Source organism: Podarcis vaucheri (assembly GCF_965113315.1).
Source record: "Podarcis vaucheri genome assembly, chromosome: 12".
In the NCBI taxonomy this organism is placed as follows: Eukaryota; Metazoa; Chordata; class Lepidosauria; order Squamata; family Lacertidae; genus Podarcis; species Podarcis vaucheri.
The window spans coordinates 14,126,085-14,144,035 of NC_138750.1; the positions used below are offsets into that span (position 1 = coordinate 14,126,085).

Here is a 17,951-nt window from a genome sequence, read left to right on the forward strand (position 1 = left end):
GCGTTGGGACTTGTAGGCCAATCTAAGTGTCCGGTTATACCTGGTGCTGAACCAAGCTCACTTTTTACCTCAGAACTCCTTTGCCTCAATTGAATTTGTCGAAGTTGCAGCCTGGCCAACTGGTCATTCAAGTCCCCAAAGGTCTAGCAACACTCCTTGGGCAGAGTTGAAAAGATATTTTAGGACTATGGCACTGGAGGGTTTTACAGCAGAAGCAAAATTTGAAATTGCCTTGAGATCTTATGACGAAGGGCACTATATAAATCTAATAAATAAATATAAATACATAAAGAAATAGAGCTGGACCAAGACTGTGCTGGCTTTCCAATGTTCCTCCTATTTTCCTGGCCAAGGGAGCTGGCCAGCTTTTGTGTTGTTCAAAACATCTGCCTAGTTCTAACTGAGGCAATAAACCCGTGTGCATGCTGTAGCACAGGGGTCAGCAAACTTTTTCAGCAGGGGGCCGGTCCACTGCCCCTCAGACCTTGTGGGGGGCCGGACTATATTTTTGGGAAAAAATGAACGAATTCCTATGCCCCACAAATAACCCAGAGATGCATTTTAAATAAAAGGGCACATTCTATTTATGTAAAAACATGCTGATTCCTGGACCGTCCTCGGGCCTGATTTAGAAGGTGATTGGGCTGGATCCGGCCCCCGGGCCTTAGTTTGCCTACCCATGCTGTAGCACTTCAGTCTGTAGATGAGGATTCATTTGATTGACTGCTGCAAGTGCAGAGTTTTTCTTTCGATGCCATGAGAGACTTCTCCATGACAAGCTCCCTCTTGCTGCCTGAACTGGCGCAGCCCAGATCAGTGGCGTAGCGTGGGTTGTCAGCACCTGGGGTAAGGCAAGTGATTTGTGCCCCCTAACCCGTGGATTTGCGCCCCCTAACCCGTGGATTTGCACCCCCTAACCCTAACCCCCAGATGTTGTGCCCGGTGTGGCCGGCCCCCCCTGCACCCCCCACGCTACGCCACTGGCCCAGATGCAGACTTGTTGCCTCAGAAGGAGCCTTGAGTCTACTGCTTCCATCTCTTCCTCTTCTCTCGTAGACTCCCATGTCTTTCCTTTAGGTTAGGACACATTTTGTGTTTCTCAAGCAAAGCATCTGTCTGCTGGTGACAGGACTATAAAGTAGCAGGACAGTGGTGTGTGTGTCTTTTTGGCTTCTCCCTGAAATACGAGCACCATGAGCAGGGGGGACCCAGTTGAATAAAATATTGGGGGGTCGGTAAGCCCCACCCCTCATAATCGATCATTTGAATGTCTGTCAATGGTTTTGGGGGGGGAAGGCCGTCAAATATTTTACTGGGCAGAGCCAAAGGGACCCCGGTCTTCTAGGAGTTGGCTCCTCTGACCACCATGAGGCAAAGAGGAGACTAAGAACCCATATTTGTTTCACAATCCCTTAGCCCTCTTCCTCCTGCTCCTTCTCCCTTCTCCAACTGCCTTTTCAAGTGCTCTTTTCTTTTTCAAATCCCCAAAGTTCTTAACTTCTTCTTCAAACCTGCTCTCTCTTATTGGTCAGGCAAAGAGAGATTCCATTGCAGGCATCTACTTCTCATTTCTGCTGTGACCACTAGATGTCTCCTGTACTTTAGATTCACAAAGCTGCACTGTTATCTCCTGCCACTCCTTTGTTCTTATGGAGAAAAAATATATATAACTGAAGGGAAGTAATTTTATAAACATCTTCCTCCCTCCGGCCCCCAAATGAGGAACGAAAACTGACCCAATCAGGGGCACTTGGGCACTAATCTTCCACCTGCACTGTTCCAAGGAAGCAATAAAATGGGTTGAAGCTGCAGGGGGAAGCTTTTCATTTAAAGGAGGAATTCCTAATGGAGCCTGCAGACTCTGCCTATTGGTGGTTGAAATACAGTGGGAGATGGTGCAAGCTGAAAACAAAAGACACACACACACAAAGGTAACAGCTGGGGCACTATGTTGTTATTTTCTTTTCTTTTTTATACATTTTTATTAAAGTTTCACAAATTTTTAAACAAACACAAAAACACAAACAAACACAACACAAATAACAAGTATAATTTTGGATCCTTATTTTCTTAACATCTTTCCCTGACTTCCCCACACCTCCCCTTCTTGTATTCCAATTCCAATAGTTAGCTCAGCAAGTTCTTGTCCCCAACTTTTACCTTATTATTATTGATCTTAATTAACCAATTTTAACTTATAGACCTCAATTTAAACAACAATACTCATTCTTTACACCCTTTTCTAAGGTCGACGCAAATTCCCTTCCACAAATTTCCCAATTTTTATATTAATTACAAAACAAAATAACAGAGAAACAACATATAATTATACACCCTTTGGATTCTAAAACTCTCACCCCCCCTTTCCCGGTTTCGATCCCCCAAAAATGTCCCTCAATCTGTCAACTATCAGCCTGGAGATCTCACGTCCAAGGCCCTCAAATCTCTCTCAGTCCCTCTCTGCCAGTTTTTTTGGTAGTCCTTTATATTAGACATCAAGTCTCGGAGAAGCTCTGTCCCAATAGGGTCTATGTTTCTTCCAACCAGACCTCCATATTCAAAAGTGGAGCCCAAATCTTGTTTCTTGTTCCTTTCAAGTCCAAATGTCCCAAATGTCCCAAAAGCTCCAACTTTCGCCTTAATCAGATTTGTAATCCATAGGTCTTCAGATCTCCCCATAGGGAGATCCCTCCATTCTTCATTCTCCGATTCAGACCAAATTCTCATTATCCAGGTCTTGTTTTTCTTAGTGTCCATCTTAGCAGGTCTCTGGCTCTCCTTTGTCGTCTGTGGCATTTCAGCTCCTCCTTCCCACTCCTCTGAAATAGCACATATCTCTTCTTGTTCAGCTGCATAGGTTTCTTGAGTCAAGTCCCTGATAGATTCAGCAAGTTTGTTTACTTTTAAATTCAAATTTGTAGCATTTGTAGCCAAAGCTTCACTCTGACCTTGTAACTTTCCCATGAGAAAAAACATTCTGTCCAGCTCAGCCTGTATTTTTCCACCTGCAGCCATTGTAATGACTCAGAACCCCCTCTAGAGGGATTCTGGTTACTTAATATTCCTTCCAACTCCAATCCAACAGTCAAGTTAATTTGTTTCTATTCTTCTTTGTTTTCAACAGTTTAAAGTCAGATTGTAACAAAAATAACCAGCAAAGGTAACAGAAGCCCAATTTCCTTTTCTTTTTTCCCAACTTTGACAGCTAATTTGACAGCTGTCAAACTCTTTATGTCTCCTCAACAGGCTCTCTCGCGGATCGCTCCCGGGTCCCGGGGGTTGCACTTCAGCTCTTAAAATCATCTCTTATCCTCCAGCAAAATTACTTATACTGCCAAGTCGTGAAATTAGTAGCTTTTATCCAATAAAGAAAGGAATGTTCTTTCGACCTTAGTTATCTACTTCTTGCTTTAATGTATCTACTAGACGGGGAGACGGACTTCCTTTTAGCACCTCCCCCGATCGTGCCTAATTCAGAAAAAAAAATTAAATCCAATTTCTGTACTACTCACGGGTTGTTACTTTTAAAGTCCAAATGTTCAAAGAAAGAAGTCAGCGCTCTCCGGCCATGGCATGCGGCTTCGCTCCGTAGAAGAAGCAGTCTACTCTCAGCACCACGCCTCACCCCGTCCCCTGCTCCGCAGCCTTTAAAAAGGCTTCTTTGCGGGCCGGGGGGGCGCAAATGGTGCCCGCTGAGTCACCAAGTCCACAGGCTACAGCACCTGTGGTTTCTGAGGGTCCCCGCGTTGCCGCGGCGGCAAGACCCGTCTTCTACGGAGCCGATTCCCTCTGGAGCTCGGAGGGAATCCGCCATTAGCTGATCACGCTAACCCGGAAGTCTATGTTGTTATTTTCTTACATATACCCAAACCGCTATATCTCTGTGGTGTTAATTCCTGTGGAAAAGCACATCTATATTCAATGTCTTTAGTTATGTGACCAGGAGAATGCAAAGGTATCAGCCTTATAAGTTTTTCTGTTTGTCCTCTTTGCTGGCTTCCCCTAGGTCATAGCTGTCAACTTTCCCCCCCTTTTAAGGGAAATTCCCTTATTCCGAACAGGATTCCTTACAAGAAAAGGGAAAAGTTGACAGCTATGCTCTAGGTATTTGGTTGGCCACTGAAAGAAGCGCTCCACCATTGGAGATGGGATTCCAGAACATTCCAGATCTGCTGTTGATATAAAGGTCCGAAGTGGTCAGTTGGTTCAAGAAGAGAATCTCCACTTTTTGTGCTTCCTAGTGCTCTTTGCATCGGATAAAAGCCGTGGTTGGGATGAAAATGCTTTTTTCAAAAACGTTTTAAAAAATACATTGGATTTGGCATAGCTCACTGTTGCCGTCTAGTGCCACATTTGTATATTGCATTTTATTTGCAGCTGTATAGCTGAGTCCCAGGTCTACAAAGCGAGGCTGCTACTTTAGGCTGTCTTGAGGGGTTATTTGTTATTATTGTGTTTTATTCCTATGGAGAGGCCTTGTCTGTGGCATTTTCCAAAATAAATTGGCCAGCCTTAGTATATGCACTTTGAGAAGGGTGAGAAGGTTTTATTACTTCTCCTCAGGCACCAAAACAACTTGTGCCAGTCCTGTGGGAGGAGAGTTCTTACTTTAGAGTAGTCATAGGGTTGCTATCTAGAAAACCATGGGCCCTAAATGCCCTATTAAAGAAGGGCTGGATATTAGGTACCCTGAAGCATAAGAAGAAAGAGTACCCACAAGGAAGTTACCGTTTTGCTCCTGCAGAAGACCGTGATATAGATTTCATCTGTTGTGAAAGGTGAGTCATGAAGTTTGATTTTTGATTCTTGGACTATTTGAATTATTGATTGTGTTGGACTTAGGTTAGGATAACCTTTGCTCACTGAACACTTGACCCGGTAAATAAAGAACCTTTGTGCAACTACTGAGACTACGAGGTCCTTGAAAGAGATAGCTCTGAACAGGAGAAGGAACAGTTTAGCTCGGACAGTATTCTAACTTAAGAAGCTGGTGACAGCGGTCTGGTTATTGCTCTTAACTGCAGCCTGTGGTTAGTGAAGAGAGAGCTAAACCATGAGCCTGGGTCCAAATGGTATGCTAACCTTGGTTTAGCTCTGTGTGGCATGGGATTAAATAAAATTGGGGAGGAGCAAAGTAACTGTGAGATCTCCTCTAGGACCTCTACATTTGGGTGGTTCCAGTGAGTCACAGTTTGGCTTACCATGTTGTACAAACCTTATGTTTCCTTGTGCATTTCTGTTTTGGAATCGTATAAATAAAGCAGAAAAAAATACTACTGCTGACACTTTTTTATGTACCGTCAAACCTTGGTTGTTGAACGTATTCAATTCCGAAATGTTTGACAACCAAGGCGAGGCTTCTGATTGGTTGCAGGAGTTTCCTGCACTCAAGCGAAAGTCGCGTCAGACGTTTGGCTTCTGAGAAACATTTGAAAACCGGAGCGTTTACTTCCGGGTTTTCGGTGTTCGGGAGACAAAACGTTCCAGAACGGAGAAATTCGGGAGCCAAGGTTTGACTGTATTTGGAAATCTCCGTCTTTTGAGGAAGTGCACCTGGCTCTATGGAAGAACATTTGGTCCTCAAGATGTTGGTGAACTACAATTTTCATCAGTCCCAACAAACATGGCCAGTGACCAGGGATGATGGGAACTGTTATGTACTAAGTTGAATAGGATCCAAAATGCAGTAGTCTGATTGGTCCTAGAACAATAGGATTCAGAATGCAGCAGTCTGATTGGTCCTAGAACAATGCAGCAGTATAATTGGTCCGCAGGAGCCACCCAATCTAGCTCCAGGTGGAAGTGAATCCACAACCTGATTGGCCTACAGGAGAATCCTGTAATTAGCCTGTAAGACAGTAAGAGCTGTTCGACAGTGGAATTTGCTGCCAAGGAGTGTGGTGGAGTCTCCTTCTTTGGAGGTCTTTAAGCAGAGGCTTGACAACCATATGTCAGGAGTGCTCTGATGGTGTTTCCTGCTTGGCAGGGGGTTGGACTCGATGGCCCTTGTGGTCTCTTCCAACTCTATGATTCTATGATTCTAGCCAATCACGTGGGGCCCATTGTGTAAATACTGTATATAAAGCAGATATTGTGGGGGAACTTCCATTCCTCCTCACCACTATGAGCTGAACAAAGAGCATGAAATCCACTCTCGACTCTGAGTATATTTCAGGAACCTTTGGCCCTGCAGATGCTGCTGAACTATAACTCCCAACACCTACACTAAGAGTTCAGGCTACAAAATGGTACAGAAGTCCCATGGGTGCACAACACAATTCAGTTTGATGGATTGTGTTGCTCTGATCTCGGTTGAACGGGGCTCACACTACCAGGCCCTGTCTGAGGCATGCTAAGGTAAGAGTTTCATGGAAGGACTTACTATTCCCACAGTGGTTTCCCAGCAAGGTCCTCGAGGGATATCGGCTGGATCCATGGAAGGTAGAGAAACAGCACTTCCATTCGCCACAGACGAATTATGATAATTTAGGAGGGTCCAATGTGTTATGTTCCTGATGCTGACCTCTTCAACCAGCTACAACAGAAAACATATTTGTATTAAAATAATCACATTTAATTCTCATAAAATGTATGCTGGGTAAACATGCATCCTCATAATGGCGACATAAATTATCTAAACTTTAAATGGAAGCAGTTAAACGTTGTTAACAACAACAGAGAAGCTGTACTATCCAGGATAAGCACCTGGAAAGCATTTTCCAAGAACTATCTATTGAAGATATGCCAGAATGGACAAGGCAGTCCAAAGGCACTGGTTGAGAATGAAAATCAGCTGGCTACATTACAGTGCACACTTGGACTGTGAGTGTGGCTGAGAAAAGGGGTCAAATGTGGTTGTCAAGATGTGCAAACAAGTATTCATATTCCAAACATATTGCAGCTCTGTAGGGCTTCTTCCCTCCAAAGCCCTGGTCTGTTTTGTTTTAAATCCCTTGTTTCATCTCCTATAGCAAGACTGACGTCATACATCATTTTGAATCTTGGTAAGGGTGTATGGAGAATGAACCAGTTTTGAATGGTGATAAACCTGACTCACAGCCATGGGGGTCTGAATAATTATCCTTCTTTGGGGTAGATTGTGTAAGAAGCCTAAGAGCTAGGCCATGTCGAATAGCTGTCAAGAAGTCTCCTTTCTTCTCTCCAACCGTTTCTTTGACATGTCATGTTGAACGGGGACAGACAGACCTTCTAGGGAATCTTTTAGTCAAATGCAGTACACTTCCATTTGGGCCTGATGGGCACACTGGCTAATATTTCTACAGAGGAGTCGTCTTGACAAGGCCTTGATTTTGCTCGAGGGTTTATTTGCCTCTCATACACCCGCTGCCTTGCTTGATGGACTCTGACTCATGAATAGATCTGATTTTCCAATACGCTCAGTCTTTTCTGTGGCTCAGCCCTGACAGCCACTTCCAGATGTCCCTGACTCCTCTGCAGCTATACCTCCACACCAGCCTACAATTTTTTGTAATTGCTGATTCAGCAAAGACTCTTTATTTCCAACTGACTGATTTCATCTCCTCCAGTGAGTCTGGCTGCACTTTCTGCTCCAGAGCAGATAGATCTGTCTGGATCTTTTCTCTTCAGGGAATCCAAACCACAGAGTAAAAGTCGATATAATATAGTGGGAAGAGACTGGTTTGAATCTCACCACAACCATAATAAACTCACTAGCAGGGGCAATATTGGCTTTACTTAGGTGCCACAAGACTCTTCTGTTTTTGCCACAGCAAACTAATGCAGCTACCCCTCTGGGAATTAATGTATGGATATTCTTTTTAGATTCCCACCTTTTCTTTGACATCATCCATTAAGGCCAGCAAGAAAGTATAAAGGTTCCCAAGGAAGAGTGCAAAAATGCGTCCAAGTTGCCATTTCAGTCCAATCCGAGGATGATACTCCTCTAAGTTTGCAATGGTTTCAAACAGTGGAGGGCAAAACATTCCTAGCAAGGACATAACAATTTCAACCTGTCACACCGAAAAGAGAGCTTTGTTATTTTGCAGTGTTATTAATGAGCTGACGCCCACCCTTGGCACCAGTTCTGCCCCTCGACACCCATCCCCAGCCTCCAGCATCTCCTGCCTGAGGTGGCTGCCTCCCTTTGCCAAATGGTAGGGCCGGCCCTGGGCATCTCCTTTGGCTGTTCCGATTTGCGGGGATGGAGGCAAGGCAAAGGCTGCCTTTGTCCTTCTGTGGGCAAAGCAGGATAGATCTCTCACACTACAGTGGTGCCCCGCAAGACGAATGCCTCGCAAGACGGAAAACTCGCTAGACGAAAGAGTTTTCCGTTTTGGAGGTGCTTCGCAAAACGAATCTCCTATGGGCTTGCTTCGCAAGACGACAATGTCTTGCGAGTTCCTGCTGTTTTTCCCCCCTTCCCCCTTTTTTCTAAGCCGCTAAGCCGCTTATCAGCTGATCCGATCAGCAGATAAGCCGCTAAAAGCCTCTAAAAGCCGCTAATAGCGCTAATCCGCTAATCCTTCAATGGGCTTGCTTCGCAAGATGAAAAAAACCGCTAGACGAAGAGAATCACAGAACGGATTCTTTTCGTCTTGCGAGGCACCACTGTACCAAGCTGGTATAGGAAAATCCTTGGGCTCACTTGGTTTGCCAAACAAAGACACCAGCCAGGAGTATAAGGAGCAAAACAGCAGCCGGTAGGCCTGATCTTTATTCAAAGACTGTTGCAACAGGACTTCCACCCACCACATGGAAGAAGCAGGAAGAGGCCCTGAATAAAGGGATGTTTCCTCTTTTATAGGTTTCCCCTTTTCCCATAAACAGCTTTGTTGAAGCATCATGCATACATCACAGATACATCATACAAATGTCACAAAGAACCGGTTCATCAGGTTTGCCCCTATCTCTCCCTTGCCTTCCACCTCACACCCATCAAAGGAAATATTTACAAACTCCTGGGTTTCACACTTCTTTGTCCTGACTGAGAACCCAATCCTTTCCTGGATGGTTTCCTATTGTCCATGTGATGACTACCTGTCTGGCACACATTTGCCAGGATGCCAGTGATTATCTCTTGTGCAAGAGGCTGCTGTGTAGTTATCACAGGCTTCAGGGATTATGGCTGCCCTCACTCATGTCCCAAGCTCCCCGCTTCGGTAGTCCTTTGTTCCCTGAGTAAAATGAAGTTGGAATGGTGTTGATCCGTACATGGGGCTGATTTTATATGAATATTTGAAGGTTTTGCTGCACCTGGGACAGGTGAAGACTGTGCGACCTTGAACAAGATACAACGCAGCAAAACTGTGGTGAGTTTTTATGGGGGTACAGTGGTACCTCAGTTTACGAACTTAATCTGTTCTGGAAGTGTGTTCTTAAACCGAAACCGTTCTTAAACCGAGGCGTGCTTTCCCTAATGAGGCCTCCCTCCGTCAGTGCCCTTCCACCGTTCGGCTTCCTTTCTCAGACTGAGCTAAAGTTCGCAAACCGGGACACTACTTCCAGTTTTCTGGAGTTCGTGAACCGAATAGTTCATAAACAGGGCTGTTCTTAAACTGAGGTACCAATGTATTTACAAAAGTGAATGGTGTTTGTGAGACAGAGGAGAGATTGGTACGGAGAGTGTCTCAAACTCAGGAGAAAGAGTCTTTGTCTTTTATGAGTCTAAACGCCATGTCTGCAAGATAACGGCAGGGGTGGAATGCGTATACCTATATTTAGTAACAGTTAAACGGCTAGTGTAGATTGAACAATGTATTAGAGATGTGTTGAACTCTGATAGGTAGAATGTAAGCCAAGCCTCCTAAAGAGGGGCGGCAGCTGTAGGGATAATAAAAACACTGTGTCTATGCCTGATCAGGGCTCTTCGTATCCACGGGTACGGAGAGTCCGCCTTTGCAAACGCGAACAATAAAAGGGTTATCCTTATATATTGAAGTCCTCAGTCTATTTGTCTCCACGAATAACTTCTAACAATTCTTGGCGCCCGAACGTGGGGCCTTTGACGCGCTGCCTGAGCGAAATTCGGACCCCGGGTAGGCGCCCCTCCGTTATTGCGGAGTGACTCGGACCGAGTCCCGCCCGGGACGGCGCACAAGGGCTAGAGACAGGACTCAATATATGGGAGGAAAGTATTGAGCTCTTTTTGGCGGTCGGGGACCGCGAGAACCCAGCGGGGACGCCCGCCTGTTCACTAGTCACGAGAAGTGACGCTGGACTGTATTGGGTGAGTAGACGAGAAAGAGAAATAAAAAGGGACGGGAAGGGGGTGAGAGATTCGTCTCCTGACCTGTTCACTAGTCGTGAGAAGCGGCGCTGGACTGTATTGGGTGAGTAGACGAGGGAGAGGTATTAAAAGGGAAAGGGGGCGAGAGAATCGTCTCTTGAGTGAAAGAGAGGCTCCAAACGGACGCGTGAGTGTGGATCAGGGTTCGGCCCTGACAGGAGGATTAGCTTGCGGTTCCGTCTCTCCCGCGAGGGAAGCGGCCAGGCGATTCCGTGCGATTGTGAGAGAACGTGAATTTGGAGACATTGTGAATAATGGGCAAAAATCAAAGTAAGAGGCAGAAGGAATCCAATGGAAATAATCCCATAGATCCCAATAGTCTATTGGGACAGGTATTGTGCAGTGGAATGAGGAGTATTTAAGGCAATATACTGTCAGCCTGTCAAAGGTCATTATGATTAATTTCTGCAGGGTGGTTTGGCCAAAGTACCCCATAGGGCCAGACGGGACGTATAATTGGAAGCCGGAAGGGGGCAGATTGGGGGGGAGGCAGAGGCACCTGTGTGATGGATTCACAAAACAGGCCGCTGAAAACATTTTACAAGCAGGTTTTTATCCTGTTTCAAAACCCCCTTTTCCCCTCTCCCCCTTCATAGGTTTACATAGAAATGTTTCTCTTGTTCCCTGGCTCTGTTCCCGGAAGAGAGTTTGCAACAAACTAAATGTGCTATTGCCAAGGTCAGTTGGCCTGAGAGCGAAAGGCATTGTTTTAATTCAGCTACCTTTGTTACATAGAAAATGCTTAGCTAAAAGTTTTTTTTTAGCCTTAGAGAAAATGAAAAGTTGCAGCCCTTTAAGTAAATAATGACTTGTTGCACTATTATTTTCACTAAAGCACAAGGATGGAGGAGCAGCCTGACTAGCCCCCCCCCCACACACACACCTTGCACGAGACTGGCAAATAGTAATGAATTATAATCCTTTGCAGTTGTGGCTCTTGAGGAAAAAGAAAAAGAAAAAGAAAAAGAACCTGTGCTCCATTTCTACTTGTTAGGTATTTAAGACCACCTGGGGACAAGTGGCGTGTTGGAAGATGCTTTTGAAAAGTGTAAGCTAAAGTTGTGATTTATTGTAGCATCTTGGGGGGGGGGAATCTTAAGTGGGAGAAGTGTTTGGATACAGTTCTGGTAGCCTGAAAAGCCGCCTTCTCTTAGGCTCAAGGTGTGAGGGATTTCTTCCATGAGGTGGTGTGTGTTTTGTGTGTTGACGATACCCTGTAGAAGATTCTGGAATTATAGTGCAGGCAAGGTTATGGCTCATTATCTTAAACAGAGCATTTTATGGGTCAAAGAAGCAATATATAATTTGCATGTGCTATTATTTTTCCTCCCTTGTGGTATTTGTCAGGCGTTAAATGCTTCCAACTGTACAGAAGCCTGTTATTTTCCGCCCTAAATTTTATTCAGAAAAGCACACAAGTCAAGAACATTGTAGTCTTGACTAAAGGTAAACACTGAGTCTGACACCTGCAGATAAAAGTGCAGCCTGCTGCAAAATAAATAAAATGAATGCTATTGATTGCTTTGGCAGCACAAGCCAAACTTAAATACAATTTGTTTAATTACAACAAAAATGAAGTTTTATGAAGTAGTATACTTCATCTTTGTAGAAGATTTTATGTGTTGTGTGCTGGTAAGTAAAATCCCACCACGCTTGTATAATTTTGCTCAATTATCAGAGCAGCTAAGAGGGAAAATGAGCCCGGAAGGGGACGAGGAAATTACCCCCAGACCCCCGGAATCATTTGCTATAGATGCAACAAACCGGGTCACTTCGCACAGAGGTGTCGAAGTCCAAGAGCTCAAGTGCAGGAACGGGCCAATGCAGAGAGGGGAAGTCAGCCCCAAGGACAAAACAGGACAAATGAGGAGACAGGGATTGAAGAATTGTTTAGTTTATATGAATAGGGAATCTCTGGCTCAACCGTAGAGGCCCGGAATGAGCCACTGGTGAATTTATGCGTAGGGCCCCTTAAAAAAAAATCACTGATCTTTTTGGTAGACTCTGGAGCTACGCGGTCATCGGTTTGTATACCTATCCCCGGGGTAGGAAAAACAACCTCAAATCTGAAAGTGGTGGGAGTGAGCGGTGCGGCAAAAGAAGTTGTACAGTTGGAAGAAACTGTAATAATGAGAGGTGACCGGGTAGTGGAGGGATCACTGCTGTTTATACCAGAATCAGGAATAAATTTATTGGGAAGGGATTTGATGATAGGACTGGGTTTTCAGTTAGTAGACTTAGACCAGGGAATCCCCATGTACCTCTTAAAGGAGGAAGACGAGGGACAAATAGACCCAACAGTTTGGGCAGACGGCAAGACGGTAGGAAGATTAGATATAGTCCCCATTAAAATCACAGTGAAACCAGGGATCACCCAGTCCTGGACCCCTCAATACCCCATGACACGTAAGGGGCGGGTGGGATTGCAACCAGTAGTGGATGGATTGTTGGAGCAGGGGTTGCTAGAACCTACCATGTCAACTGGTTGGGAGAACTGGGAGTAAAAGTGTGTAAAGAAAAATTGCAATTCGTTCAGAGAAGGGTAAAGTATCTGGGACACCTGTTAGAGGGGGGAACAAGGAAATTAGACCCTGAAAGAGTGAAAGGGATTTTAGAATTACAACCCCCAAGAAATAAGACAGACGTGAGGAGGATGTTGGGATTATTGGGATATGGTAAGGCTGTGGATTGACCAATATGCAAAGATGGTCCAATTTTTGAATCAAAAACTTGTAGGAGACGGAAAGGTGGCCTGGGACAAAGAGGATGAGGCAAGATGGGAGGGAATAATAATAATAATAAAAAAGGTATTGGCCGGAGCTCCAGTTCTGGCATTGCCTAACCTACAACAACCATTCCATCTGTATGTGACGATCAGTTCTCAGACTGCTGTGGGGGTATTGGCCCAGAAGAGAGGGGGGCGGTATCAGCCTGTTGCCTATCTCAGTAAGACTTTGGAACCTGTAGTAAAGGCATGGCCCACGTGTATTCAGGCGGTGGCTGCTGCGGCTATGCTAGTGGTTGAGAGTAGAAAATTGACGTTCGGTGGGGCCTTGATAGTTCATAGATAGCCCCCATCAGATATCCACAGTAATGACAGGGGCGGCCTCTACCTGGATGACCGATGGGCGTCTGGTAAAATATGAAACTATTTTGAGAACAAGCCCCAATATCACTCTGGGAACTGATCGAAATCTAAACCCAGCTGAATTCTTGATTGGGGAAAGGAGAGAGTGGGAGCCGGATGAACATGACTGTATGGGCACCATACAGTTGATGTCAAAGGTCCGGGAAGATTTATTAGAAACGCCGTTGGCAACAGGGGAAAGATGGTACACTGATGGTTCAAGTTATGTAGAAGAAGGGAGGAGGAAATCAGGGTATGCTGTCGTTAAAGAAGATGGGGAGATTCTCGAAAGCGGGGCTTTGCCGGCAACCTGGTCAGCTCAGAAATGTGAAATCATGGCCCTAACACTGGCCCTCGAGTTGGGAAAAGGGTTGGAGGTAACGATATGGATAGACTCCCGATACGCATGGGGCGTGGTCCACGCCTTTGGTGAAGCGTGGCGAGACCGAGGGTATGTTAAGGCAGATGGGAAACAGATAGAACATATGGCACTGTTAGAAAGATTATTGGATGCCCTTACCGGACCTGAAAAGGTTGCGGTGGTACATGTTTCAGCCCATACTAAGGGAACAAGTCCTGAAGAGGTGGGGAACAGGTGGGCTGATCTCAGGGCCAAAGAGGCAGCTAGAGGGATTCCAAATGATATGATAGTTCACCAATACACCCTGAAGGTACCCGTTTTGACAAGGGCTGATACAGAAAGTCTGGTTTTTGCCCCCCAGGAGGCTGAGTATGTGACTGAGGAGGGATGGGAGAAGATAGATAATGAATGGAAAACCCCGGAAGGGCAAGTAGTATTACCAAAAACCCTAATGATGGGAGTTTTAGAAAAGGTACATGAAAGCGGGCATTTTGGGACCGAGGCTATGGTCAATATGGTAAAATCCTTATATTGGAATAAGGACATGTGGCCTATGGCACATTCCATAGCTTGGAAGTGTTTAATATGTCAAAAGGTAAACAAGACTAGAGCCAAGAAAACTGAGAAAGGGGGAAGGCCGCTCGCAGTGTGGCCCTTCCAAAAGGTAGACAAATAGACTTTACGGAACTCCCGGAAAAAGGGGGGGGCAAAAATATCTGTTGGTGCTCAAAGACCATCTCACCGGATGGGTGGAAGCCTTCCCAAGTAGGAAGGCGACAGCCCAGGTAGTCACCAAAGCCATATTGGAACACATAGTCCCCCGATTCGGTGTAGTTGAGGCAATAGATTCAGATAGGGGTACCCACTTCACCCAGAGGGTGTTGCAAGAAGTAATGACAACCTTGGGGATCAAATGGGACCTCCACACCCCTTGGCACCCTGAAAGCAGTGGAAAGGTAGAAAGGGCGAATGCTGAAATTAAGAAACATTTGACTAAATTATATTTGGAAAATGGGCTACCCTGGACAAAGAACCTTCCCCTGGCATTGCTAAAAATGTGTATAGCCCCCAGAAAAGATCTGGGGGGGGGGGGTTCCCCTTTTGAACTAATGATGGGAAGACCATATCTGGCCCAGCTGGGTCAACCTCTGGTAGAATTTAAGGATCTGTTTTTAAGGAAATATTTGCAGTCACTCTCCCAGTCTTTGTTATCTCTCCATAGGCGTGGAGTACTAGTTCAGCGTCCTCCATTGTTGGAGCATCAGCACTCATTTCAGCCTGGTGACCGGGTCCTGATAAAAGCGTGGAAAGCAGAGAAGCTTCACCCTGCTTGGGAAGGTCCATTTCAAGTGCTGCTTAGCACGGAATCGGCAGTAAGGACCAGAGAGCACGGGTGGACTCACTATCACAGAGTCAAGAAAGCTCCGCAGGACTGGACAATATCCGCTGATCCAGTCAACCCGTTGAAGGTGACGCTTACAAATCAGGGAACCAGGAACCAAAACAGGCTCGGACGTTGACACAATTTCCTTAATGTGTTTGTTTTGTACTTGCAAGTGCTTTTATGAGTGTTGTTGCTGTGTTCATTGTGAGTGTTGTGTGTTGTGTGTACATTGCACAGAACTATGTGATATAATCTTTATAGAGGATGTAATTATCCAATATTGTATAGTTACTTTAGAAGGAGAGGTCCTTTGCAATCTGAATAGGACCCCCACGGTAGTACAAGCCCTAGAACAATTGAGACGAAAATCAGAATGAGAGGGACTATAGTAAGAGTTAGTTTATTGGCCATAGGAATAATTACAAGCGCAGCGAAAGATCAAAATTGTAGCCAGTGCATTCAAATCACCAAAACTGGAAATAGGGTTACCCGAACCTTAATGTATTATAATGTTGCTCCGGAGTGCGTAGAAAAGTTAGACCCCTGTGTTCATAACCAAACTCAATATTTTCGATGCAGGACAAGAGAAAATAAGACCGAATGTTATGAGCCCCTGGCAGTGGGGCCCATTACGTCCAGTATATATGTGTATGGGTATAAGGGAGAAACAGCAAACAAAGCCGGAGAAAGAGCATACATGTTAAACTGCCCTATGTGAGTTTGAGGCAAAGTATCGAAAAGAGGGGGGATTGTGAGACAGAGGAGAGATTGGTACGGAGAGTGTCTCAAACTCAGGAGAAAGAGTCTTTGTCTTTTATGAGTCTAAACGCCATGTCTGCAAGATAACGGCAGGGGTGGAATGCGTATACCTATATTTAGTAACAGTTAAACGGCTAGTGTAGATTGAACAATGTATTAGAGATGTGTTGAACTCTGATAGGTAGAATGTAAGCCAAGCCTCCTAAAGAGGGGCGGCAGCTGTAGGGATAATAAAAACACTGTGTCTATGCCTGATCAGGGCTCTTCGTATCCACGGGTACGGAGAGTCCGCCTTTGCAAACGCGAACAATAAAAGGGTTATCCTTATATATTGAAGTCCTCAGTCTATTTGTCTCCACGAATAACTTCTAACAGTGTTGGTTTGGGGAATGGTCTGGGGGTGCAGTGTCCCATTTAACTGGAAACAAACCATTATAAAAATTCCGGTAACAAAGCTATAGCGAGATGGCCACTTTAGGCTGGTGTTTTTGAGTGTTATGGAAGGGTAGAAATTACTAGTTAGAGCAAATTTATTATTGTTACATTTTTGATGCCAGAGAGGAGGAGTAATCCTTGCTGGATTTTCTGCCTCAGGTACAGAAAATAACTTAGCCGGCCTTGAGGTGACTAGTATGCACCTTGCCTTGTGTGATGGTGAAGCGCTATAACCAGCAAAATGTCTTGGGCCTTGTCTCCAGGCCCAATATTTTCTCTCAAGAGATTCAGGAGGGGAGCAGTTATACTCCCATGCTGCCGGGCATTGACAGGATGGATTATTCTGCTTCAGCTTTCTCTCTCTCAGGTGAACATAGGGAAAAGGGAAACTGCACCAGAACTTTTTGAATATATTTAAAAATGGTATCTTAGGAATAGTATCCAATATCTATATTGTTTTGGGCGCTTGCTGAAAACGTTTCTGCCCAGGCACCTGATTTACTTGTCTACATTTAAAGTTGTGTTGAGTTTTTAACCTGGAGAAAACCACCAGTGTTTGTGGATTTTGCTGGGTTACTTTATTTGTAACCTGCTTGGAGAGCTTTTTAATTTTTTTATCAAGCAGTTTATACATTTTCTAAACAAACAAAATGTGCCTCAACACTTGGGCTAAGCTTTTCATGAATACAATGTGGGAGATATTAATAGTTGCAATGCTGCTCTGAAAGCACCTGTATCCCTTTGCAGAAAGGCATGGTGTAAATTTAATAGGAACAACAAAAAAGTGAACCAACAAAGTAGAATATTATCAGGTTTGAGGGTCTGGTGCCCTCAAAGGATACCAGTACAAGTAGTATGACTTAAATCAAAATACAGAGTAGTATCTAATGTGAGTCCTACTCAAAGCAGACCCACCAAAATTAATGGGCCTGACTAACCTTGTCCTATTAAATTCAGTGGGTCTACTCTGAGTTGGACTAAGTTGGAGACAATCCACATGTTTGAATTGCACAGGAGCATGTACGCTCCATAAAATGAAAGTGTGAAGCCTGCTGTAGGAACAATTTGAAATCACTTCTTACGCCAAGTGGATACACGGCTTATTCTTGCTGAGATGGCAAGGGATGAAACCGACAGTAGGGATTTCTGTGTGAGAGTGTAAGAACACAAACGTCACAAATATCTGTATCTTCAAACTAAATTATTGGCTCGGGGAATAAAGTTGTATACATTTTATAAGTGGGGCAATCCCTGGCATAGCTCAGTTGGCAGAGCAAGAGACTCTTAATCTCAGGGTTGCGGGTTCGAGCCCCATGTTGAGCAAAAGGATTCCTGCTTTGTAGGGGTTGGACTAGATGACCCTCGTGGTCTTTTCCAGCTCGACAGTTCTGTTATTCTACCTGTTGGCTTGGTCAGTTTGGCGGGTGGCGGCAGGAAAATGGAAAAGAAGTACTTTGGCTTTGCTTAAATACACACAGGACAATTCCCAGTAATTTCTGATTGTTTGACTAGGAGGGTGTGTGTGTGTATGTGTGATGAGAGCTTTCCCAGGGTTGCCTAGCAACCCTAAACCACAACGTGCTTATTTCCTTCTAGGTCAGATCAGGATATAGGCTGA

The 17,951-nt window shown here is 44.8% G+C and overlaps 1 protein-coding gene across 1 annotated transcript in view; it reads right to left on the reverse strand.

Moving 5' to 3' along the window:
* LOC309515845 (transmembrane channel-like protein 2) overlaps positions 1–17,951 on the reverse strand; it is a gene marked incomplete at its 5' end in the record, with an annotated part of 162,722 nt that overhangs the window by 18,274 nt on the left and 126,497 nt on the right. Inside the window, 2 exons of the mRNA XM_082194059.1 lie at positions 6,383–6,535; positions 7,812–7,991. Coding sequence (XP_082050185.1) covers positions 6,383–6,535; positions 7,812–7,991 — 333 coding nt within the window. The remainder of the gene's footprint in view (positions 1–6,382; positions 6,536–7,811; positions 7,992–17,951) is intronic.